The 26,077-nt window shown below is 46.1% G+C and overlaps 1 protein-coding gene across 2 annotated transcripts in view; it reads right to left on the bottom strand.

The window, feature by feature from the left end:
- Positions 1-18,790: 18,790 nt before the first annotated feature.
- EMC3 (ER membrane protein complex subunit 3) overlaps positions 18,791-26,077 on the bottom strand; it is a 160,181-nt gene continuing 152,894 nt past the window's right edge. The window contains exon 10 of one of the 2 annotated variants that reach the window (XM_030205446.1): positions 18,791-20,090. In XM_030205446.1, coding sequence (XP_030061306.1) covers positions 19,962-20,090 — 129 coding nt within the window. In that variant the 3' untranslated portion in view covers positions 18,791-19,961. The remainder of the gene's footprint in view (positions 20,091-26,077) is intronic. The other variant, XM_030205447.1, reaches the window with a different exon arrangement.

Here is a 26,077-nt window from a genome sequence, read left to right as displayed (position 1 = left end):
GCCTAGCCGGCCTACCCGCCCACACAAAGGTCCCTATCTGACTGTAGTTTTAAAATTTCCCTTCTGGGTACTAATATTGGCAGTGTCTGAAATAGAAAAAGCAGTCTGGGTAAAATGTTCATTTTTACTACCGCTATTCTCCCCCACCATGACAACCAATTATTCTTCCATTTATCAAGTCCCGTCTCACATCCCTGAGCAAAGGCGTATAATTTAACAAGAAGAGGTTATCTAGATCTTTTGGTATTATAATTCCCAAATATCTAAAACTATGGTCCGTCATTTTAAAAGGGAATGCCTGTTTCAGCTGCTCCAGCTCTGCCTCTGTGCTAGTAATTCCCATCATCTCAGATTTATCATAATTCACTAAAAACCCCGCCACTTTACCGTATAGTTCCAGTTCCCTTATTATAATAGGCAGTGTCAGTAATGGTTGGGATACATAAAAGAGAATGTCGTCTGCAAACAGGGCAATTTTGTGCTCATGACCCCCCCTTTAACTCCTCTAATGTCTCTGAGAGTCCGTATTCTCAAAGCCAGGGGTTCAATGGAAATAGCAAATAACAGGGGAGATAATGGGCAACCTTGTCTCGTTCCTCTTGCTATTGGGAAATACTCTGAGTACCCTCCATTCACTTTTATACGGCCACTGGGAATGTATACATACCTTTTACCCATTCTAGAAATGCGCCCCCCATTCCCATAGCCCTCATCACTTCCCACAGGTATTCCCACTCCACCCTGTCAAATGCTTTCTCCGCATCCACCGCCAGCAGTGTCAGTGAATCTCCCCTCCTCTGTGCCCCCCATGTAATATTCAAAGTGCGGCGAATATTGTCTGCCACATGTCTGTGTGCTATGAACCCTGATTGATCCTTGAATTATGTGAGGCAGCACTCTCCCCAAACGATCTGCCATAACTTTGGCTAAAATTTTTACATCGATATTCAGCAGAGATATCGGTCTATATGATCCACACACTGCTGGATCTCTCCCTGGTTTTAAAAGGACCGATATCCCCGCTTCCCTCATACTGGGAGGAACTCCATGGCCCCCAAAATTTGCATTGCCCACCCTAACTAATAATGGTGCCAGTTCCTTCCCAAATACCTTGTAATATTGCCTGTATATCCATCGAGGCCAGGGGCCTTTCCCGGTTTTAACCCTTTAATGACCCTGAGAACCTCTTGTGTTGTAATTTCAGCCTCGAGCTCAGCCTTTGCAGTCCTGTAATTTGTGGTATATCTAGCTCTTGTAAATATTCTCGCATCTTCCTTGGGCACCACCTCCCCTTTAGAGCATAGTTTTGTGTAAAAATGAACAAATTGCTTGTCCTTATCTGGGCGTCCGATTACTGGCCGACTACTGGGCGCCCGATTACTGTACGTCCAATTACTGCCTGCCTGATTACTGCACTCTGATTACTGGGTGCCGATTACTGCACGTCCGATTACTGCCTGCCCATTACTGCACGTCCAATTACTGTGTGCCCGATTACTGCCTGCCCGATTACTGGGCGCCCGATTACTGGGCATCCGATTACTGCCTGCCCGATTACTGGGCACCTGATTACTGTACCAGATTACTGGGTGCCCGATTACTGGGCGCCTGATTACTGCATGCCCGATTACTGGGTGCCCGATTACTATACCCGATTAATAGGTACCCGATTACTGGGCGCCCGACTAATATACCCGATTACTAAGTGCCCGATTACTGGGCGCTGTTTACCCGATTACTGGGTCCACGATTACTGCACCCGATTACTGGGCACCCAATTACTGAACCGATTACTGTACCCGATTACTGCACGTCTGAATACTGGGCACCCGATTACTGCACGCCCGATTACTGGGTACCCGATTACTGGGCGCCTGATTACTGCACGTCCGATTACTGAGTGCTCGATTACTGCCTGCCTGATTACTGCACATCCGATTACTGCCTGCCGATTACTGTACGTCCGATTACTGCACGTCCGATTACTGCCTGCTGATTACTGTACGTACGATTACTGCACGTCCGATTACTGGGCGCCCGATTACTGCACACAATAACTGCGCCCGATTACTGCCTGCCCGATTACTGGGCATCCGATTACTGCCTGCCCGATTACTGCATGTCCGATTACTGGGTGCCGATTACTGCACATCCGATTACTGGGTGGCCGATTACTGGGCGCCGATTACTGTACGTCCGATTACTGCCTACCTGATTACTGCACTTCCGATTACTGGGTGCCGATTACTGCACGTCCGATTACTGGGCGCCCGATTACTGGGCATCCGATTACTGCCTGCCCGATTACTGGGCGCCTGATTACTGCATGCCCGATTACTGGGTGCCCGATTACTGCACCCGATTACTGGGTGCCCGATTAATATACCCGATTACTAGGTGCCCGATTACTGTGCCCGATTACTGGGTGCCCGATTACTGGGCGCCTGTTTACTATACCCGATTACTGGGTCCCCGATTACTGCACCCGATTACTGGGCACCCAATTACTGAACCAATTACTGTACCCGATTACTGCACGTCCGAATACTGGGCACCCGATTACTGCACACCCGATTACTGGGTACCCGATTACTGGGCACCTGATTACTGCATGTCCGATTACTGTGTGCTCGATTACTGCCTGCCTGATTACTGCACATCCGATTACTGCCTGCCCGATTACTGCACGTCCAATTACTGGGCGCCCGATTACTGCACACAATAACTGGGCGCTCGATTACTGGGTGCCCGATTACTGGGCGCCCGATTACTGGGCATCCGATTACTGCCTGCCCGATTACTGGGCGTCCGATTACTGCACGTCCGATTACTGGGTGCCGATTACTACACATCCGATTACTGGGTGGCCGATTACTGGGCGCCCGATTACTGCACGTCCGATTACTGGGTGCCGATTACTGCACATCCAATTACTGGGTGGCCGATTACTGGGCGTCCGATTACTGCCTGCCCGATTACTGCATGTCCGATTACTGGGTGGCCGATTACCGGGCACCCGATTACTGGGTGGCCTATTACTGGGCGCCCGATTACTGCCTGTCCGATTATCTGTGTAGAACTAGATTTTGGAACTACTAGTGTGTATGATATATTTACATACACTTTGATAGGTATGTATAAAGAAATTTCTTCCACTCTTCATTGAAATGTTTTGATTCTAATTGTATGATCTTAACATTTTTTATTGAGAGTTATAAATGTGATATGAGTAATGTAGATGTTCTGATAAAATATTTTATGTGATGTATGATTTTAATGATAATTATAAATATTTGTTTTACAGATGATATCATGTATGTCTATACATGTTTTTTAGAACTCTTAAAGGATTGTTTTATATATGTTGAATCTCTTTTTTATATAATTGCCTTTATTAGTTGAATCATGCTTATGACATTGTTAATATGTATGGTTATACATGTTTTTTATACTTGTGTTTTGTTTGTTTTTAATAGTTTATACCCCTGACGCAGCCTGAGGGCGAAACGTGCCACGTCGGGTATTGTTCAATAAATACATTTGATTCCACTGCTTTGGTGTTTTTCATCTACTGTTTTGTAAGCAGTTGTGTGCCTTTTGTTTTTTTTTTTGTTCCCGATTACTGCACGTCCAATTACTGGGCGCCCGATTACTGCACACAATAACTGGGCGCTCGATACTGGGTGCCCGATTACTGGCGCCCGATTACTGGGCATCCGATTACTGCCTGCCCGATTACTGGGCGTCCGTTACTGCACGTCCGATTACTGGGTGCCGATACTACACATCCGATTACTGGGTGGCCGATTACTGGGCGCCTGATTACTGCACGTCCGATTACTGGGTGGCCGATTACCGCACGTCCGATTACTGGGCGTCCGATTACTGGGCGTCCGATTACTGCCTGCCCGATTACTGCACGTCCGATTACTGGGTGGCCGATTACCGGGCACCCGATTACTGGGTGGCCTATTACTGGGCGCCCGATTACTGCCTGTCCGATTACTGGTCACCCGATTACTGCCTGCCCGATTACTGTACGTCCGATTACTGCACGTCCCAATTACTGGGCGCCCGATTACTGCACACTAACTGGGCGCTCGATTACTGGGTGCCCGATTACTGGGCGTCCGATTACTGCACGTCCGATACTGGGTGCCGATTACTGCACATCCGATTACTGGGTGGCAGATTACTGGGACCTGATTACTGCACGTCCGATAACTGGGTGCCAATTACTGCACATCCGATTACTGGGTGGCCGAGTTACTGGGCGTCCAATTACTGCCTGCCCGATTACTGGTGGCCGATTACTGGGCACCCGATTACTGGGTGGCCGATTACTGGGCGCCCGATTATTGCCTGCCCGATTACTGGGCGCCCGATTACTGTACGTCCGATTACTGCCTGCCTGATTACTGCACATCCGATTACTGCCTGCCTGAGTACTGCACGTCCGATTACTGGGCGTCTGATTACTGGGCATCCGATATACTGCCTGCCGATTACTGCACGTCCGATTACTGGGTGGCCGATTAGCGGGCACCTGATTACTGGGCGCCCGATTACTGGGTGGCCGATTACTGGGCGCCCGATTACTGTGCGTCCGATTACTGCCTGCCTGATTACTGCACGTCCGATTACTGGGTTTCCGATTACTGCATGTCCGATTACTGCACATCAGATTACTGGGTGGCGATTACCGGGCACCCGATTACTAGGCACCCGATACTGTACGTCCGATTACTGCCCTGCCTGATTACTGCACGTCCGATTACTGCCTGCCCGATTACTGGGTGGCCGATTACTGGGCGCCCGATTACTGCACGTCCGATTACTGGGTGGCCGATTACCGGGCGCCCGATTACTGGGTGGCCGATTACTGGGCGCCTGATTACTGTACATAAGTACATAAGTAATGCCATACTGGGAAAAGACCAAGGGTCCATCGAGCCCAGCATCCTGTCCACGACAGCGGCCAATCCAGGCCAAGGGCACCTGGCAAGCTTCCCAACGTACAATTACTGCCTGCCTGATTACTGCACGTCCGATTACTGGGTTTCCGATTACTGCATGTCTGATTACTGCACATCAGATTACTGGGTGGCAGATTACCGGGTACCCGATTACTAGGCACCCGATTACTGCCTGCCCGATTACTGCACGTCCGATTACTGGGCGTCTGATTACTGGGTGGCCGATTACCGGGCACCCGATTACTGGGCGCCCGATTACTGGGCACCTGATTACTGTACGGATTACTGCCTGCCTGATTACTGCACGTCGGGCACCCAGTAATCGGGCAGACAGTAATCGGGCACCCAGTAATTGGGTACAGTAATCGGGCATGCAGTAATCAGGCACCCAGTAATCGGGATACAAGTAATCTGGCACCCAGTAATTGGGTATAGTAATCAGATGCCTGTTCCCCGCCCATAGCTACATTCAGGTACTCTGGATATTTCTCTGTCCCAGTAGGGCTCACAATCTAAGTTTGTACCTGAGGCAATAGAGGGTTAAGCGACTTGCCCAAGATCACAAGGAGCAGCAGTGGGATTTGAACCAGCCACCTCTGGATTGCAAGACCAGTGCTCTAACCACTAGGCCACTCCTCCACTCCATTAGCTTGTTAAGTTACGCGGCATTGTTATAGAATCCGCGCCGATTTTACAGGATGTATTTTAAAGTAAGGGTAAGCATTCTAGAGATCTTTCACTTATTCCCTTTTTGAATAACTATTTTTAAATGCATTTTACAGAGCAATTTGAAGTTTCAGCATTGCCTGATTACTGAAGTGTAGTCTGAGTATCAGTTCATTGGTGGCATGATGTGATGGATGGGAATGTTGTTATTTCTTGCTCTGCGCTTCAGGGCCATTTGGCATAAGCAGAACAGAAATCTAACAAGCAATATTACTTTTAACCTCTGCCATGGTTACTGAATCCTGTTAAAGGGGAAACATTCATAAATTGCTGTCGTATCATCTACTTCTTAAATTTCTCTTATGTTGCTGTGCAATTAGCATGTTTTGCTGAAAGGTCAAAGTAGAGCTGAAGTTATTCAGTGCTTTCGGTAAAATATCAATAGAAATCAAACAAAATAAAACATGGCAAAGAAAATAAGATGATACCTTTTTTATTGGACATAATACATTTCTTGATTAGCTTTCGAAGGCTTATCACCCTTCTCTCACCTAACCACCCCCATCCTGTTAGACTATCACTGAACTGCTTTGATGTTCTCATGCATACCTCCTACCCACCCCCACCCTGTTAGACTGTCACTGAAATGCTTTGATGTTTCACTTATATATATATATATACTGTCATCTACCAACATTTGTTTATGTCTGATCTGACGAAGAAGGGAACCTTTGAAAGCTAATCAAGAAATGTATTAAGTTATCTAATATAATAAAACGCACCGTGAACGTTCTGAAGACAACGTTCTGAAGTCACTCAAAAACACTCCCTGACTGTAGGGTTCGTGGATTCATGGTGTGAAGCCAGCCAGCCGTCTCTGCCCCGCCCTCGCGTCAAACGTCATGACGTCGAGGGTGGAAAAAAAAACAAACGGATCGCACCCACGCACGGTGCGTTTTATTATATTAGATTACCTCCATGGTGGCGGTTCCGGCAGCGCAGCGTCAGGGAAGGAGGCGGCGCTCCCGACGTCTCTAGCCTTCCCTTCACTGTGTTCCGCCTTCTTCTGACGTCAAGGATGACGTCAGAAGAAGGCGGAACACAGTGAAGGGAAGGCTAGACGTCGGGAGCGCTGCCTCCTTCCCTGACGCTGCGCTGCCGGAACCACCACGGAGGTAAATTTAAAAAGAAAAAAAAAAAAAAAAAAAAAGGATGTTGGGGGGAGAGAAGAGGGTGGGCAGTAAAGTTGAACAATGGGAGCGGGAGGGCAGGGGAGAAACGACAGCATGGATGCGAAGGAGGGGGCATGGATGCGAAGGGGGGGGGGAGAAGAGGGCGGGCCAGGCTGGGACATGGGAGAGAGAGGAGAATGGATGCGAGGGGGGGTCATGGAAGGGAGAGAGGGGAATTGCTGGAAAAGGATGAATGGAGGGGGCAGGGGACAGAAGAGCATGGATGGGCATGGATTGGGAGGGCAAGGCTCAGGGAGAGAGGGGAATTGCTGGAAAGGGATGAATGGAGGGGGCAGGGGACAGAGGAGCATGGATGGGCATGGATTGGGAGGGCAGGGCTCAGGGAGAGAGGGGAATTGCTGGATAGGGATGAATGGAGGGACAGATGGGCATGGATGGATATGGATTGCAGGGCAGGGCTCAGGGAGAGAGAGGAATTGCTGGATAGGGATGAATGGAGGGGGCAGGTGACAGAGGAGCATGGATGGGCATGGATTGGGAGGGCTGGGCAAGGGATGAATGGAGGGGGCAGGGGACAGATGGGCATGGATTGGGAGGGCAGGGCTCACACTCTCTCATATACAATGTCTTTCTGACTCACACTCTCACACACGCTGTCTCACACTGTATCACATTCACTCTCTATGTGCCACACAGTCACTCACACACTCGCTTGGTCTCATACACTCACTCTCACAGAGAATCTGTCTCACACACACTCTCTCGCACACACACACACACACTCTCTCTCACACTGTCTCACATACACACTTGCACACACTCTCATTCTCACACACACTCTCACAAACACACTCACACCCAGACTCTCTCTCTCACACACACACACTCACACTTTCACTCTGTCTCTCACACAGTCACTCTCCCAAACATACACACTCCGAGGAAAACCTTGCTAGCGCCCGTTTCATTTGTGTCAGAAACGGGCCTTTTTTACTAGTGTCCAATAAAAAAGGTATCATCTTATTTTCTTTTCCATGTTTTATTTTGTTTGATTTCTATTGATTACCTTTAAAAGTGGACTAACATGGCTACCACACCTCTCTACTCAAGAGGTAATATATCAAAATGTGTGTATGCAAAATCCAGCATTAAAATCTGTGGTCCCTCCATTAAGAAAATATAAAACCCTTAGGCAATTTTCAGCAGATTATGGGGCCCATTTATGAAAGCACGGCAAGCCCTACCACTGCACGGCAATTTGGTTCTACTCCTGGGAGCCTGGCGGTAGTTCTGACCCCCACTACATTCCATTCCCGGTGCTAGAAAATAGTTTTGTATTTTCTAGTGCCAGAGGACGTACCCGGCGGTAATCAGGCAGCATCCTATGCTGCCTGGTTCCCACCGGTTTACCACAGGAGCCCTTACCGCCTCCTAAATAAGGGGTCCTCCAGAAATGGCTGCGCAGCAAGTGCTTAAACTTACTACATGACCATTTCCTTCCTTTAAAAAGACCTTTTACCAGTGATGGTAAAAAGGGGGGGGGGGGGGGGGTTCTTGGCGCGCAGCCCCTAGGTGCGGGCGGCCTGCAGGACTTACAAGACGGAGCTGGAAGCAGGGTGGTGAATGTATCGGCCAGGCAGGCAGCAGGTCAAGAGAGTAATCCAGGTACAAGCAAAGTCAGTAGGCAGGCAGCAGGCAAGAGAGTAATCCAGGCACAGGTAAAGTCAATAGGCAGGCAACAGGCAAGAGAGTAATCCAGGTACAGACAAAGTCAGCAACGAGGGACAAAGTAGAAAAGAAGCAAACTACTGAGCAAGTAACACCTACCAAAGTAGAAGCTGAAACATGGAGTCCAGGAAGAGCTCAGCCGATAAAGTGCAGGCATCTGACATCAGCAGGGACTGGCAGGGAGAAGGAGCACAGCCATAGGACAAGAGCAGGGGAAGGAGGAACCGGAAGACCAATAAGAGAAGGGAAGGGAAGGCAAGAGAAGTCAGGCAGAGGAAGAGCAGAGCCAGGTGCATGGAAGCAAAGCAATCAAGGAGCCTGCAGCCAGAGAAGAACTACACACACATGGCTCAGGGCTGTGCCAGTCAAGTGTGCGTGTCAACGGGACCCTGTGCAGTCTGAGGACGCCGCTTGTGATGAGGTAGGGGACATGACACACACTGAGTGCCAAAATCAGCTTACTCTTCCTCCGTCTCTAGCACAGCAACCCACTGCCCCGGCTGGCTTTGGTGGGCATAGACCCTTGACGCAGGCGTTGTGCACTGAAACATAGCCTGTGTTGGGTCTATACTGGACAATTTATTTTCTCAAAAATAGAACTGTGTCCCGTTTCTGAAGGCTCCTGGTGCTTTTTTGCTGTACTTTGGAGTGTGTTTTCTACTTTGGACCCTCTCTGTACTGTTAAACTTTCTCCTCTCCTTGACACGTCCTCTCCCAAAAATATATAAAATATTTTTTAGCCCGGAGGTGGATAAAACATACATATATACTTGGGTAAATGGATGTTTGTTGGCACAGTGGAGGACATTAATGGTACCTATTTCTCCGACACATTTTGAATCCCTTCTTAGGAGGTTTATTATTTGGGGTTTCCCCACTATTTGCAGTCTAGACTGCAAATAGAATTTGGATTTATCTCATTTTTTTTGTTTACTTAATCAAAAACCTGCTGATTTCAGAAATTAGGAGATGAAAAAAAAGCAACAACATTAAGATAAGTACTGAAAAAATATTAAATAATCTCACAGACCAAGCACAATGATGCTACTGACAATGGACTGGGGAAGCAATATGTCATGCAAGAGTTGCATTTTGATTCTTCCTTTCATACAATAATGAACTTTCACTATCATAGAAAGCAGAGAAACTTAGGCGCAGAGTGTGACAAAGCCCTGCCACACTGCTGCCCTTTATGGATGACTCTCACAGTGGGAGGCGATTACCGAAGGAAGAAGGGTGATGGTTATTTAGCAGTTGTTTGGAGCTAAAATGATTCTACACAGAATGAGTACTTATGCCATTATAAGATAGATTGAATCATTGTGGATTTCATAAATCTTTAAAGTAGGGAACTGCAGTATTCCATCTTCTCATTGGAATTCAGGTACTGAAGATGAAGCTGTAAAATTCTGAATGGGCCACATATATTAAGGGGATCTTTTACTAAAGATTAGTTCGGGTTACCTGCAGTAGGGCCCACAAGAATAAAATGGGCCCTGCTGCAGATAATTCGAGTTAATCTTTAATAAAAGACCCCCCTAAGAGTTCTCCCTCATTTTGGGTCTAATATATCTATGGAAAAAAAATTAAGAGGGAAATATTCCATTCCACATCTACTGCATATAAACAGATGATATAGAGGAACATTTAAAAAAAAATCTGAGTCCAAAAAAACCCATCCTGCTTATAACATCTAAAAAAGACCCACCCATCTTACAACCATAATCAAACAGGAAAAAACATCTAGATTATGGTAACGAGATAGACTTTGTTGCACTGAAAATGTCCAAAATGAATAGACATTTTCCACAGTGAAACGCCCAACTTAAAAAAAAAAAAACCCCAAACAAAACCAGGGACATGAACGTCTGTCTGGCATCATTTTCAGAAATATGACCACACAGACATCCTTGCAGAACAGAGGAGTAGACTAATGGTTACTACAATGAGCTGTAAACCAAGGGATACAGGTTCAACCCCCCTCCCTCTTTTTTTTATAAATGTGATTCCTCCAGAACCTGAAAAATACCTGCTGTACCTGAATGAATGGGCTTTCAGATGTCTTATATATGTTGGTACAGTAGATATTTTTCTGTTTCTGGAAGGCTCAGAAATATAAAAAAACACAAAAAGCTGAAGTTCTACAGGAATAGGAAATGGTTAAGATTTTGAAAATGTTAATAGACTAGAAAGATTTGAACAAAATGAATATTATTACGGATGATTAATATCGAGATTGTTGTTTTCCCAGAGTTCCGGGTATGAATCCTAAAGTTTTTTTCCCTCTGAAATAATTCCTCTTAGTATATTAATTCAAAAGGAGTGAAGCCTGTGAAACTGGGATTACTTTAATCAGTGGGAATTGGATCAGAGATTCAAGTGTTTGTATTGTTAAATAATTTCTGGTTTTTAAAGGGGAAAAAATGAAATCTGGTGTATTATTTCCACTAATATTTGACAATAAGTATGTTTCCAACAAAATTAATTGACTATACACCATCTTGGGTTTGAAGAAGCCAACCAGATGATCAATGTGGAATAATGATTCAGATAAATAATAACTGGGGATAATCAGGTTAATACCACGTTTTCTTGGTTTGCTGTTGTTTAATTAATCTCCTTGTCTTGTTTCACTCTCCCTATTTATTTTGTGGTCTAAGAAAGAGAAAGAGTGTATATAATCCATTTATCTAGTTGAGACTGTTTTCTTCTAATATTGTATTAATGTACAGTCATCTGTCTTACTGTTTGCAAGTGACCCTTGTAAAATGAAAAATTATAAATAAATGATAAAAAAAAAGAGCTGAAGTGGAACTTGAACCTGGGTTACGTTGGGGTCCTTTTGCTAAGGTGTGCTGAAAAATGGCCTGCGGTAGTGTAGGCACGGGTTATGGGTGCACACAGAATTATTTTTTAGCGCACCTACAAAAAAATGCTTTTTTAAAAATTTTTGCCAAAAATGGGTGTACGGCAAAATGAAAATTGCCGCGCGTCCATTTTGGGTCTGAGACCTTGCCGCAAGCCATTGACCTTAGCGGTAAGGTCTGACGTGATAACCGGGCGGTAATGGTCTACGTGCCAGAAAATGACTCCAATTTGGCATGTGTTGGGTGTGTGTGGGCACCTACGCGGCTTAGTAAAAGGACCCCTTGGTTCAAAGTCCATTGCACTAAGCACTAGGCTACTCCTCTGTTCTGCTTACTATATCGTTCAGAATGGCCATAATATCTTCAGCTGATATAGAGCCTGGTTTCACTTGCATGGAAGAGGGAAGGGGACAGCAGTCATCGACGGATTAAGGAGGGGGTCGTGCCTTAATCCCTCCAGTGGTCAGCTGCTCAATTAGAGCAATGTTTTGTAACTTGAATGTGACTGAAACAGGTTTAGATAAAAACATCCTTTTTTAAAAACGGATGTTTCTTCCCATTCGGAAATCCCTGTTCATCCTACTTTTGGGCCCTCCCTAGTCCGACCCAAAACACACCCGCAACACGCCCCCTTTGCTATTTGGATGAACTGCAGTATGGAATATCCAAATTCTGACTTTCCAAAATCAGGATTTGGATGTTTTTAGCAGATGGGCATTTTTTTAAAGGTTAATATGTCCATCTGCTTTGAAAATGAGCACCATAGTCACTACCTTTATGCCCAATATTCAGTGGCCCTTTTCATTTAGGGGCCCTTTTACTAAAGGGTTAGCACATAAGCACCGCCATACTGGGAAAAGACCAAGGGTCCATCAAGCCCAGCATCCTGTCTCCGACAGCGGCCAATCCAGGCTTCAAGAACCCGGCAACCCCCCCCCCCCCCCCCCCCCCCCCAAAAAAAAAAAAAAAAAAAAAGTAATAATGTTCAATGGACTTTTCCTTCAGGAATCTGTCTAAACCCCCCTTAAACTCCGTAAGGCCAGCTGCTGTCACTACATTCTCCGGCAACGAGTTCCAGAGTCTAACTACACGCCGAGTAAAGAAAAACTTTCTCCTATTTGTTTTAAATCTACCATATTCTAGCTTCATCTTGTGTCCCCTGGTTCTATTATTGTTTGAAAGTGTAAACATCTGCCCGCTCTATTCTGCTCATTATCTTATAGACTTCTATCATATCACCCCTCAGCCACCTTTTCTCCAAGCTGAAGAGCCCTAACCTTGGCAACCCAGAACTACCGCCAGCTCAACAGAGGTGCTGGCGGTAGTTCCACCCCCAGCGTACATACCATGTCTGGCGCTGGTGGAAATATTGAAAAAAATATTTCCACAGGGGGTTATCTGGTGGTAATTGGGCAGTGTCGCATGCTGTGCCCGATTACTGCTGGGTTAGCACGGGAGCCCTTACTGCTACCTCAGTGGGTGGCGGTAAGTTCTCCCTCTGAAATGGTACAGGATGCTTTCAGGAGTGGGGAGTGCAGAGGTGAAATGCTGGCTTAGTTGTCAGGTCCTGAAATGAGGTGGGAAAGGAACCTGGGTGTTGTACAGATGGTAGATTGAATTAAGGAGCTGTTAGGGTTTTGGGCAGTGACAGAGGAATAATGTGTTGGTCATGTAAGGGGTCTGACAAGAAGTCAATGGGAAATATTCATCTGATGTTTTAAAGCGTCTGGGAACATAGACAGGCAAACTGGAAGAAGTAAATGCAGTGCTATTAGAAATACACCCAGGGTAAGAATATTGCCTAAGGGCTATGTATAAGCTGGGATTATTCCCTCCCTGGGGCCTAGAAGAAAATAACTTCATGATTAGAATAGTGTCAAGTCTAAACTTTGTGCTATGTAAAGGCAGAAAAGGCAGGTGTAAGTTTGCTGTAGAAATTGATTGTACATTTGCTGTTTAAAACCTAGAGGCTTAGTTTGGAGCATGGAAGGTCAGAACAGCTGGATATTGTTTTAAATGCTCTTTGAATTAAGTAGTACAAGGGGGCTGTATTTGTTGTGTATATTGTGATAAGTATGAGGCTGTCCTATCCGGGCTAGGCCACTAGAGGGCGCTAGTATGAGAATAGGTGGAGGTCGCTAGGACTGGGGAGAGCCCTGGGATGTCCACAGGTGGAGGAGGTTATGGGCTGGGTCCTGTGTAGCTAATTAACCACTTTATACCCCACCTGAATTGTGAAAGGAAGAGAGGTGAGCTAGCAGCAGAAGAAGAGAGAGCCCCTGAAAGATACTGGCTAACCTTATGGACTTGTGGTGGACTGGGTGTCCAAAGGAGATCAGCAGGCTGGAAATCCTGGGGTAAGAAGTCCCTAAAGCATTAGTGTTTGACTGTGTGTCCTTAGTACTTATAGGAACTGTGTGTTCAGTGAAAGGACTGTGTGTCCAAAGAAGGAAGGACTGTGTGTCCAGGATTGGGGTGTCCAAAGAAGAAAGGACTGTGTGTCCAGAACTGTGTGTTCAAGGAGGAGACTGTGTGTCCAGAACTGTGTGTCCAAAGTACTGAGAGAAGCAGGCTGCAAAGCCTGGGGTTGAGAGTCTCCAAAGTATTGGTGTAGTACTGAGCCCATGTATCTGTGTGGGGAGGCTCATTGTGAAGATCTATGAAAGCATAAAGTATTAAGCTAAAAGAAGTGTGCCCAGGGGCTGGAATAAAGAGTTGCCTGAGAAATATGCAGTTGGTGAGACCTGTTTAATTTGCTTAGTGGGAACCAGGTCACCCTGAGCTAGAAGGGGCAGCACACTAATTTGCATCTGCTCTGCATATTGAGCACCAGGTCACCCTGAGTGAGAAGGGGGATATCATATTATTACAACTGAGAAGTCTATGGTGAAGTATCTACTTAAATTTTAAATAAAAGATGTGGACAATTCACCAGTGTCCTGCCTTGTCTATGAAAAAAGAAGTTAATGACCAAATTCCTAGTCTAGAGAGCTGACCTAGAGAGACAAGTCTATGACAGTCAACTGCTGATTATAATAGCGCTAAACTTAAACAGATAACTTACTCATTTAAGCTACCACTGAGCTTTCCCCCCAAATAGATACATTTATCATGATAGCCTCAACTCTGGAATGCTCTGCTTCCTGACTACTCGCTGTGTTGCTGCTGCCCAGACCTCGGACTGTTTCCTGTTTTTGCTGCTTTGCTGACTCCTTGCTCCGGGACTGTGTCTGCTCACCCGCCTGTCGGGTCAGTGGCTGTGCAACCCCGCCGGTTCCAGAAGTCCTGGTGGCCGCCTGCACCTGGGGGCTCAACTCTCGGGGAACTGCGGTTGCTTCCCAGGTGAAGCTAGGGGTTGTCTGGCTGCCTGACCGAGTGCGGTGTCCCTCCATCTTCGCCGTGCTCAGTCGGGGCACAAGGGCTCACATCCCCAGTCATAACAGCCAAATGGCAGTATGCAGTACTGAATGCTGCATTCCCAGCTGAAATCGAAGATACTTTCTGTGAGCTGGAAGTATTGGGATGTGTATGTAAGCGTCCTTTATGTTCAGAAAGCATAGCCAATTGTTCTTCTGAATCATGGGAAGAAGGGTGTCCAGGGAAACCATCCTGAACTTTTCCCGTACTAGGAATTTGTTCAGGTCCCTTAGGTCTAGGATGGGACACATCCTCCGTTTTCTTCCGCATAAGGAAGTACCTGGAATAGAATCCCAGCCCTTCTTCCCCTGGTGGAACGGGTTCGACCATATGGGCCATCAGAAGGGTGGAGTTCCTCTGCAAGTACGTGCCTGTGCTGGGAGCTGAACGAATGAGCTCCTGGTCCGCAATTTGGAGGTTCAGATTCCAGACTGAGGGTACATCCTAACTGTACTATTTGAAGACCCCACTGGTCAGAGATTATGAGAAGCCACCTTTGGTGAAAAAAACATTAACCTCCCCCCAACCAGCAAGTCGCTCGGTATGGACACTTTTATTATGCTTTCTTGGAGCCAGTAAAAAGCCCGTCCCTTGCTTTTGCTGGGGAGCAGTAGGGGCCTTGGGTGCACACTGTTGCTGGGAACGAGTGGGCTGGGGCTGAGCCTGAGTAGGTTAGGCTGACGAGATGCAGTAGTGTACCTACACCTAGAAGAGTAATAGGGAGCACTCCGTGACCCACCAAAATACCTCCTAGATGAGGAGGTGGTAGCAGAAGGTGCCCGGCAGGAGACAGAAGCCATAGCATCCGTGTGCTTCTTGATCTGGTCAACCAGATCCTCTACCTTCTCTCTGAAAAGATTATCCCACAGGCAAGGAACATCCGTTATCCTCTACTGTACCAAATGGTCTAGGATAGAGACACACAGCCATGAGAGTTCGCGCATCGCTATACCTTAAGCAGAGATCCTGCACGCTACATCAAGAGTGTCGTATGTGCCCCTGGCCATGAATTTACGACACAACTTCTGGTGCCTGATCAACTGACAAAAAGGTTCGGCCTGCTGTGGAGGAAGGGCATCGACCAAACTAGACAGCTGTCGCACCGAGTTCCGCAAGTAGATACTCATGAACAGCTGGTATAATTGTATACGGGCAGTGAGCAAAGCTACCTGATACATCTTCCTCCGAGAAGAATCCAAGGTCCTAGCTTCTCTGCCTGGGGGCATAGTCCTTAGAACTCTTGGCTCTTTTGAGGGCGGAGTCCACCACCATGGAGTTAAGAGGGTAACTGAGACCTCATCAACCCAGGTTCATCGTGGATCCGATACTGGGAATCAGTCTTCTTGGGGATCACGGGGCCACACAGAGGGGGTGCCCAATTTCACTTAAGGACTTCCCTGAGTACCTTATGCAGTCACTATCTCTTTAGGTGGAGAGGTGTAGTCCAGGACCTTGAGCATCTAAGCCCTGGGCACGTCTATAGGGAATGGAATGACCTGAACCATTTTCCATATAAAATATGAAAAAGGAGAGGCTCTCAGGAGGAGACAGTCTCTTTTCAGGTAGAGGGGAAGGTTCAGAAGGAATCCCAAAGGACTCATCTGAGAAGTACCTAGGATCCTCCTCCGACTCTCACGAGCGCTCTTCCTCGGTATCGGCGAGCACTTCCTTCAGTGACTTCTAAGACTGAACCCGCCTCGATGACGAAGACCCATGGCCTTGGTGGCAATGTCGGGCGGCCGACTCTCGCATGGACTGCGGCGAAGCTTCCTCCACCGACATCGCTGGGGAGTCGACCTGGGTGACAGATGATACCGGAGCCGTAAGCGGCACTGAGCTCGGAGACCTCATCGTGGGTGGAGGCCACACACAGCTGCAGGTGACAGCATGATACTGATGCAGACTGACGCAGCAGTCCTTCCAGAAGCTCTGGAAGTAAGGCCCGAATGTGCTCATTGAGAGCCGCCATCAGAGAAGGTTGCGGGGCTGGTGGAGCAGGCGGTGGTAAGGCACTTGAGTCTCGAGTGCAGGAACTGGACTGCTAAGAGGCCGATGCGTTGGCACCTCCTCTATGGAGGGGAAGCGGTCCTCCCGGCGTCGATGCTTCTTGAGTGCCGAATCCCTTGGCACGCCAGAGCTCCTGGCACCATCCGTTGAAGGAGAACGGTGTCTGTGCTTCTTAGCCTTCGCTCGATGCACCTCACTGAGACTCCTTGGTGCTGACGAGGACGACGTTGAATCCCCACATCGCCTCACGCTAGGGTCTGATGGACGGTCCCCGGGGGCCTACATAGTAGAAGACCTTGAGGTGGGTGGAGACCCAGTCGATGCTTCGCTACTCCCAGCATGTCTTGGCTTCTGAGCAGCCATGCCTACATCCACTCCAGACGTCGATGCGTCCCTTGATGCAGACGTCGACGACCCGGACCGAGCTGCAAAAAGTTTTCCACTATGGGTTTCTTGAGCCAGTTGAGTCCTTTTCTTCATACGAAGACAAAGAGCACAACGAGCCGGGCTATGGTCGGGCCCAAGGCACTGGATACACCATGCATGGGTATCTGTGCCCGAGATGGTCCGGTTGCACAGAGTACAGCGTTTGAAGCCGATGGGAGTCTTAGAGGACATGGAAGGGAAGACTGCTCTAGCTACATAAAAAAAACAAAACGCGATGATGCCTAAAAAGGGGCAAAAAAGAAGGGAGAACCGGCCGAGCAGTCCTAAGGACGGCTGCAGCTAAAAGAAAGAAAACTTAAACGCGGGCCAAAAACAAACTAAGAAAAAAGGAGAAAATCTTTTTTTTTTTTTTTTAACAAAAAAAACTGAAAAACAGAAGTAAAAGGAAGGTGAAAAAGCTGAAAACAGGTACGAGGAGCAACATTGGAACCTGCCACTCCTGACGCAGAAAAAGAAGAACTGAGGAGCGCAGTTGTATGACAGGCAGGAAAGCACTTTGTACATGTGTGGTGCTGCATGCATGCGAAAGGCTCTAGCAAAACTTTTTCACTTTGCTATGCATTATGCCAATTCCCGGGCCGACGCAGATCGCTGTGAGAATAATGCAGCCTGCTTGTCCTCGGAGAATGTTGACTACACATGTTCTAGATGAATGGATGAGCCAGCATTAATGTTGACTATACACTCCAAGGAGGCTGAAAGATGCAGAAATGGGGAGAAAATACACACATTTTTGCTCACCATCTATTTTTCCAATTCAATGGTGCTAAATACTAGCAAGCAGACATTTCTTGTCTGCAAATACTGTCCTCTCTTGGACCTATTAAAATAATAGGTCAAATCTGCTCAGGTACTATATTCTGCTGCAGGGTAGTACCACAAAGTAACTCAGAGCTGATCAAATCTGAGCCCCTACACCCTTCTTTCATTCTCTGGTCTCTCCAAATCTGAATACAAATTTAAAGATTCATTTTGAGGTGGCATTTTTGACTAGTGAACGCTTATATTTGAATTTGTTTTTGGATACTAAAAAACAAACAAAATGTCAATTACATAAAATAAAATCTTTTTTTGAGACTCCACTTATATCTAGCATGCCTCTAATAGGAGTGTTATTTGGTAGTGAGAATGAAGAAACATGGCAACCTTGACACTTTAAAGGTAATATGAATGAAAAGCAAATGAAAAAAAGCTTTGGAGAAAGCATGGAATTCTTTTCATCACATCTGCTTGAAGTGAAGGGGAGGGATAGTTTTGATGCAGCAATACCCAAACTTTCTGTTACTTTGGAAAGAACAACAAGTATAATATATCAAACAACTAGCTATCACCATCACAGACTTCAAAGGATAGATTTATAGTTTAATGACAAGTGCCACTATTGCATGGTATTACCATGCTTCTCTACATACATGCATCTCTACTCATAACCACTATGAATTAAATAATGCAGACACTAGAATTTACAACAAACAAAATACATATCTGAGTCACTAAGAGGAAGCCCAGCAAGGGCAGTGGGGTTGAAAGAAGGGGATGCATGGAGGAAACAGCCATGTCTTAGGGCATTATTTCCAATCCCTGTGTGTGTAGCCATGGGAGTACTGAAAGGAGACTTACTGAAACACAACTCTTAGGAATGGCTGCTTTCAAATTGTTTCTAGGCTGCAGCAACTAGAACTTTTCCCCTATACAAATACATTGGGCCTCTGCTTGGGGAAGATTTTTTTTTCTCTTGACACTTGATCCAAGCTGGCCCATTTTTGAACTGCGTCTTTGAACCAGTTTTTTTACTCCATGCCACATTTGGTCCATTTCCTCCAGTTTTTTGTTCCATGCCACATTTGGTCTATTTCCTCTATCAAATTAATTCCTTCAGAGTGGAACTTACAGTGAACTTTATGGTTACTTAATTCTTGTATATGCGATATAGAAACTTGTGCGAGGTGGCAGCCTACATCCTTGCCTTGTGCTGACATTCAAAGAACAGACAGAAACCTCCGTCCCTGCTGTGAACACAAGATTAGATCTAATCACTTTCCGTTTGTCATATTCCTAACATGAACTTGCAGTCCTAAGGAAGGAAATTATTCTGCTTGCAATGCTAGCACTAGCACAATTGATGGATAACTACATACCAAAGAACCAAGAATATACACAGTCATTTGTTCTGTTAGAATCAAGTGCTTCCAAGCAACTGCCAAATTTTCTCTGCACAGTTACCACAGCTTCAGCTATATTCACTTCTCTTATGCCCTCAATACGTTCACTTTCACAGAACAGTTACGTCAAGTTTCTTTTTCTGTAGCTCTACAGACCACAGGGTACAGGCATGTAGAAAAAAGCTCATAACTTAAGTGAAATTAAACTGACAGTATTGTTTGCTACCTGTATTTTTTCAAATTACAAACTGTAAGTAGATGAAATTTCTGCTATGGAAATGTAATCAGTTCCAGTGAAAACCCAACTAGCTTTTACTTTAAAAGATATTACAGAACTTGTTTTAACAATGTGTTGCTATAACAGAGTTCATTGTAGTCCAGAACACATATAGATCTGACTGATACATACCATTACTGACACAAAAAACAGGTTTAGGTACTTCTGTGAGCCTCAATAAACTAAAACTAAGACTGTTAGCCACACACTCTGTTCCTTCCTTAGAAGATGGATGTCTGCAGCTCCTTCTTGAACATTCCTTCAAAGTTCAGATCTTTGGCCATGAGCTCATCTTCCACATCATCTAAGGCCCACTGGTGGTCTGTTAGTTCCAGTGCCTCCCATTCTGCCTGCCGTTGGAGAGGAAAAACATTGCTCATCTCAAGAAAGTCAAATGTTTTTACTTTCATTAACTCTTTCATCCTCCTAAATTCAAATGTAATTACTAACTTCATGACCAAAACTGCCACAGGGACAGCAATTAAAAAGAAATGTATGGCAGTGTAAATAGGAGCCCTGTGTTTTCTATAAAGTTAACTGTCCGCCTTTCATCCTCCTAAATTCAAATGTAATTACTAACTTTATGACCAATCAAAACTAGTACAAGGAGGACAGCAATTAAAAAGAAATGTATGGTAGTGTAAATAGGAGCCCTAGGTTTTCTAAAACGTTAACGGTCCGACAATTTCTTTGAACTTACATGAATCAACATTCACTGAAGCTACACTAGCACCTGCTTTGAACACTTTTGTGCATCTTTAGTGGAGGAAATTTTTTTTTAAATTAAATTTTCTGTTCAAAAGCAGGATTGTCAGACATGCAAAGTAAGTGACAATCCAATGGTGCAGAGACAAACTGCTCTCCCAGAACTCAGACCTTTAGTACAAAATTCTAAGCATGCACAGTCCTTCATGCAAGCGGCAGTTTCAACTATCTGCTCAGCAGAGCGTAACGAAGTTGTCTTGGTAAATTATGAAATGTTGTTGAAAGTATTCTGACATTATTTGTCCATTTACTCAATGTCAAATTAATTTCTTTAAAGTAAGAAAATTTTTTTTTTTTAATTCTAAAATGTCGCTAAAGACTAGGTTTAGACATTGCCCAAAGTGTGACAGGAAAAAAATTCAGAACTTCAACACTCCTCCCAGTGTTTTATATAAGTCCGGACTGCAAACATTGTGCTCAAATGTTTCAGAGAGGACAAAGATTGAGCCTTCAAGTGGTCATACAGAACTTAGATAATGAAAAGGTAAAGGTTAAAAAACAAAGTCTCCTCTGCCCAGAAAGCTGCAAGTTCTGGGCATCAGTCAAGAATCTTCTATGAAGACCAGCTGTCTTCAAAGACTTCCAGGCTTATAGCTGTCTTCAAAGACTTCCAGGCCTACAGCTCATCACTGTTAAGTTAAAGCATTTGCTGAAACCTGAAGGGAAAGTGGCTTCCTTGACCCCTCCCAAATCATCAAAAGACCACAAATATATTAGCAAAGTCTTACCTCAGGCCAAAAAACACCATTTGTACTCATGAACTGCAGCTCCACCACAGTTCACATGCAGCCTGCATAGACCTTGCAGACACAGCATCAGAATTGCTGGGGTTGGACTGTTGAACAGGATTGTGTTTTGGGCAAGGGGTGGAACTGTACATTTTTGTTGTTGTTGTTTTCTGCTGCTCGGTTTTGTGGGTGGCAAACAGAAAGGGAGGATTACAGTGGTAAGTCAGCAGGAGGAACATAATGGACTTTGTTCAATTGGATAGGGCGGAGGAGGCAGGAAGGTTTAAAAAGTCTGACAGGACTCTTAATGAGATACTTTATGTGCAGGAAGCAGGAGGAGTCAAGAACATGACCTAATGTGGAACAAGAGCCGATGTTGAACATAAGCTGGTCTTGATCAATGCTAGTTTGGCACAGAATAAAGCAGAGTTATTGGTGGGGAAGTTTTGTTGATGGGGTTTATGTTATAGAAACTTGGTTGGGGGAAAGTGATGTAGTGATTTCTGTACTGTTCTGTTCTGGGAAGCTAGTACAGGTTCAAGAGTCTGGACTGCTATCTGAATGGGCTTCTTAAATTACTGATGTGTCATGTATTCTTAAGGGAGTGAGATGAACTACATTTTCGATCCATGTCCAGCTTCCTTGGTCTGCATGGCTGAGTCTTTACTACAGGGCCAGCTATAATTATTAACACTAAAGGAGAGTTTTCCCTCAGATTTAAAATATGCAGCACTTTGTCCTATTCTTAAGAAACCCACTTTTAACTTCCATAGGGCAGCCAATTACCAGCCAATTTCTAAGCATCCTTTCATAGGGAAGATAATCAAGAAAGTGGTGGCTACTCAATTATTGGAGTTTTTTGATACGGGTTTTGATGACAAATGATTGCTGGCTAGACAGAGGATTTTGTGTTATTAAATAAATTTATATACAAAATCAAGGCTATCAACCATTCTATGCTGTTGCAAGTGTTAGATGAAGTGTGTCCATAAAAGGAGAGCAGCATGGAGTCAGTTTTGCTGTTTTTAATGTGGAGGTTGCAGTGGGTATGGCTTGCTCCCATGCATGGCCATTATTGTGTAGGGTTATGCAAAGCTCATGTTGTCCCTTTGTTTAATTTATTTTATTTTTGTTACATTTGTACCCCGCGCTTTCCCACTCATGGCAGGCTCAATGTGGCTTACATGGGGCAATGAAGGGTTAAGTGACTTGCCCAGAGTCACAAGGAGCTGCCTGTGCCGGGAATTGAACTCTGTTCCTCAGTTCCCCAGGACCAAAGTCCACCACCCTAACCACTAGGCCACTCCTCCACTGTATTTGGCTCCAATATGCATATGCATTTTTATATGCATGATGACAATATTCAGGTACTTGCTCTAGATGCTAAGGGAAGTGCTGTTGTACATGAGGTAGTTAGGTCAAGGATGTCTTTGGTGCAGGGCTGGTTTTCTGATTTACAACTTTAACACGGCTACCACACTCCTCAACTTAAACACTGAATATCAGGAGGTCCGGATTTTTATAATTCAGTAATCCAGAGCCAGTACCTGCCTCGACACGAGTAGCTGGAACTCAGGGAATGTTTAAGCAACTGGGCCACAGATATTTGGGAACTAGGTCTTTCAAAATATCAAGAATGATTCAACATTCTTTTGCCACCTTGTAAATGTTTTGTCGGCTAAAGTTGTTTTTAGATCATGATGATTTGGAGTCAGTAATGTATGCCTTTTCAGTTCAAGGAGCTAGATCAGTGGTTCCCAAACCTGGTCCTGGAGGCACACCAGCCAGTCTTCCATATATCCATATATCCACAATGAACATTCATGAGATAGATTTGCATGAAGTGGATATCCTGAAAACTTGACTGGCTGGGGTGCCTCCAGGACCAGGTTTCAGAAGCACTGAGCTAGATGATTTATGTTTCAACATTTTTATTGATGCAACCACAGAGTAAACACTCAACAGGCTCCATTTGCAATAGTTTGCAAGTTCAACCTGAACATCAGAACATACACAATATATTCTCTCAGCATCAAAATTTTTTATCTTTTCTCCTCCCCCTCTTTCCCCAATCCCCCTCCTTTATGGTGTTACACCTTCCTTTTATTACAGGTGTCTTTAAACAATTCCAGCAACACCTACCGAATACAGACTATTGACAGTACACTTTTCCTAGACGACACTAACTTATCTCTTCTCAGGATTACAGCATCCTCTATTTTACCTTCATTAGTCCACTCCCATGGAGCCATCTGATCAACTCTTTTAGTTCGTGTCGCCACCAAAGTCCAGCTTGCTCCTTCGTGTATGATGTTGCCGATTATGGCAATACCACATTCTTATCAAAAACTCTTCTACATAGCTTATAACACTGAGTTACCTTTAAGTCTCCGATCATCTATAACCCTCCCCTACCTGCCCAAACCCCTATCACTCCATCCCCCACCCTACTATCGTCTTCAACTCCTAATCCCCCCTCTCCCCCCTTTTTCAGAAGCTGCTGAGACCTAGCACATCTCTAAGCTAGTGCGTAAGGAGCATGACATTAATTTAACGCAGACTGTTTAGAATAAAGCTGTGCCTCGGGGACTTAAAATTTGGAGGTAAGGGTTCCAGATTGTCAGGTATGCCTTGCCTCTCTTGGGCGACCCTCTAGCATCTTTCGCTTCCCAGGCTGCTAGTAAATGTATCCGATTTCTCCAGTGTCAGTAGGCTGGCGTATCTGCTACTATCCAACAGTGGCGTAGCCAGAAGTCAATTTTTGGGTGGGCCAACAGGTTGCATGGGTGGGCACTAGACAGTGGTGTGCTGGTAAATGTTTAACAACAGGCTCTCTCCCCAGTCCACCTCTGCGCCCCCCCCCCCCCCCCCCGTCCACCTCCCCTCAAAATTGCAGAGCCGGCTATAGCCGGGGAGAGAGCCTGGGGGGTGGGGGAGGCAATGCATTACTCTCTCCAGGAAAAAAAACATTAAATGATCCCAGGTTCCAATCTCATTCATGTTTAATGTGGGATAAAATGCCATAAATAAGTAAACAAATAAATATAAACTTTTAATGTTGAGCACCTGATTCTCAAAGTGGACATGTTCCAATCATTATAATGAAAATAAAATGATTTTTTTTCTACCTTTGCTGTCTGGTGACTTTGTTTTTCTGATCATACTGGCCCAGTATCTGATTCTGCTGCTATCTGTCCTCTTTACTCCGTTTCCAGGGCTTCCTTTCCATTTATTTCTTTACTTTCCGCCTTTCTTCTTCATTTCTTGCTCTGGGTCCTCCACAGACTTGACTGTCCAGTGGATCCAGCTTCTGCCTATTTTCTTCATCCATGTGCAATTTTCTCCTCTCTTCCTTTTCCCTCATCTCATCTCCTTCCTCACTCTTCCCTCCCCTCCATCCATGTCCAGCATTCCTTCTCTCTCCCTTCCCTCTCCTCCATCCATATCCAGCAGCCTCCTCTCTCCTGCCCTTCCCTCCATCCATCCATGTCCAGCAACCCTCCTCTGCCTTCCCCTCCATCCACCCATGTCCAGCAACCTTCATCTCTCCTCTTCCCTCCCCCTCCATCCACCCATGTCCAGCAACTCTCCTCTCCCCTCCATCCATCCCCAGCAATTCTCTTCTCTCCCCTGCCCCTATCCATCCATCCCCAGCAATTCTGTTCTTGCCCCTGTCCCCTCCATCCATTCCCAGCAATTCTCCTCTCCCCTGCCCCCCACCTCCATCCATCCATCCCCAGCAATTCTCCTCTCCCCTGCCCCCACCTCCATCCATCCCCAGCAATTCTCCTCTCTCCCCTACCCCCCCCACCTCCATCCATCCATCATCCCCAGCAATTCTCCTCTCTCCCCTGCCCCCCACTCCATCCATCCATCCCCAGCAATTCTCCTCTCTCCCCTGCCCCCCACTCCATCCATCCATCCCCAGCAATTCTCCTCTCTCCCCTGCCCCCACTCCATCCATCCATCCCCAGCAATTCTCCTCTCTCCCCTGCCCCCACCTCCATCCATCGCCAGCAATTCTCCTCTCTCCCCTGACCCCCACTCCATCCATCCATCCCCAGCAATTCTCCTCTCTCCCCTGCCCCCACCTCCATCCATCGCCAGCAATTCTCATCTCTCCCCTGACCCCCACCTCCATCCATCCCCAGCAATTCTCCTCTCTCCCCTGCCCCCCACCTCCATCCATCCATCCATCATCCCCAGCAATTCTCCTCTCTCCCCTGACCCCCACCTCCATCCCGTGACTCTCCTCTCCCATCCATGTGTCCAGCGATTCTCCTTCACCCCCATGCATCCTTCCCTCCCATTCCACCTGCCCACCCCTCTCTCTGACGGCAGCGCTTCCCAGACGCTGCCTACCGCCGCCACGATCTACCTCCGAGTCCTCCCTCTGTCTCACTCTCAACAGCAGCGGTAGTGATTCAAACATGCTGCCTCCTGCTTCTAACCCGGAAGCGTCTCCTCTGCAGAGGAGACACTTCCGGGTTAGAAGCAGGAGGCAGCGTGTTTGAATCGCGATGCTACCGCTGCTGTTGAGACAGAGTGAGACAGAGGGAGGAAGTAGATCGTGGCGGCGGTAGGCAGCGTCTGGAAAGCGCTGCCGTCAGAGAGGAGGCAGTTGCAGGATCAGTGCTGCCTGCTCCCTCCGCTCCGCTGCTGGGTGGGCCTAGGCCCATCCAGGCCCACCCGTGGCTACGCCCCTGCTATCCAATATTGCAATATGACCTTTTTCCCCACCAAAGCAAATTTCCAACAGAGCAACACAGCAGGTCTAGGCAATATTGTTTTAAAGGCTTGGGGAACATCCAAAAGCAACTGTTCCACCGACCCTCCTATATCTT

Source organism: Microcaecilia unicolor, chromosome 6 (assembly GCF_901765095.1).
Source record: "Microcaecilia unicolor chromosome 6, aMicUni1.1, whole genome shotgun sequence".
In the NCBI taxonomy this organism is placed as follows: domain Eukaryota; kingdom Metazoa; phylum Chordata; class Amphibia; order Gymnophiona; family Siphonopidae; genus Microcaecilia; species Microcaecilia unicolor.
The sequence above is the reverse complement of the archived record's forward strand: the minus strand, read 5'-3'. Positions and strand labels throughout refer to the sequence as shown.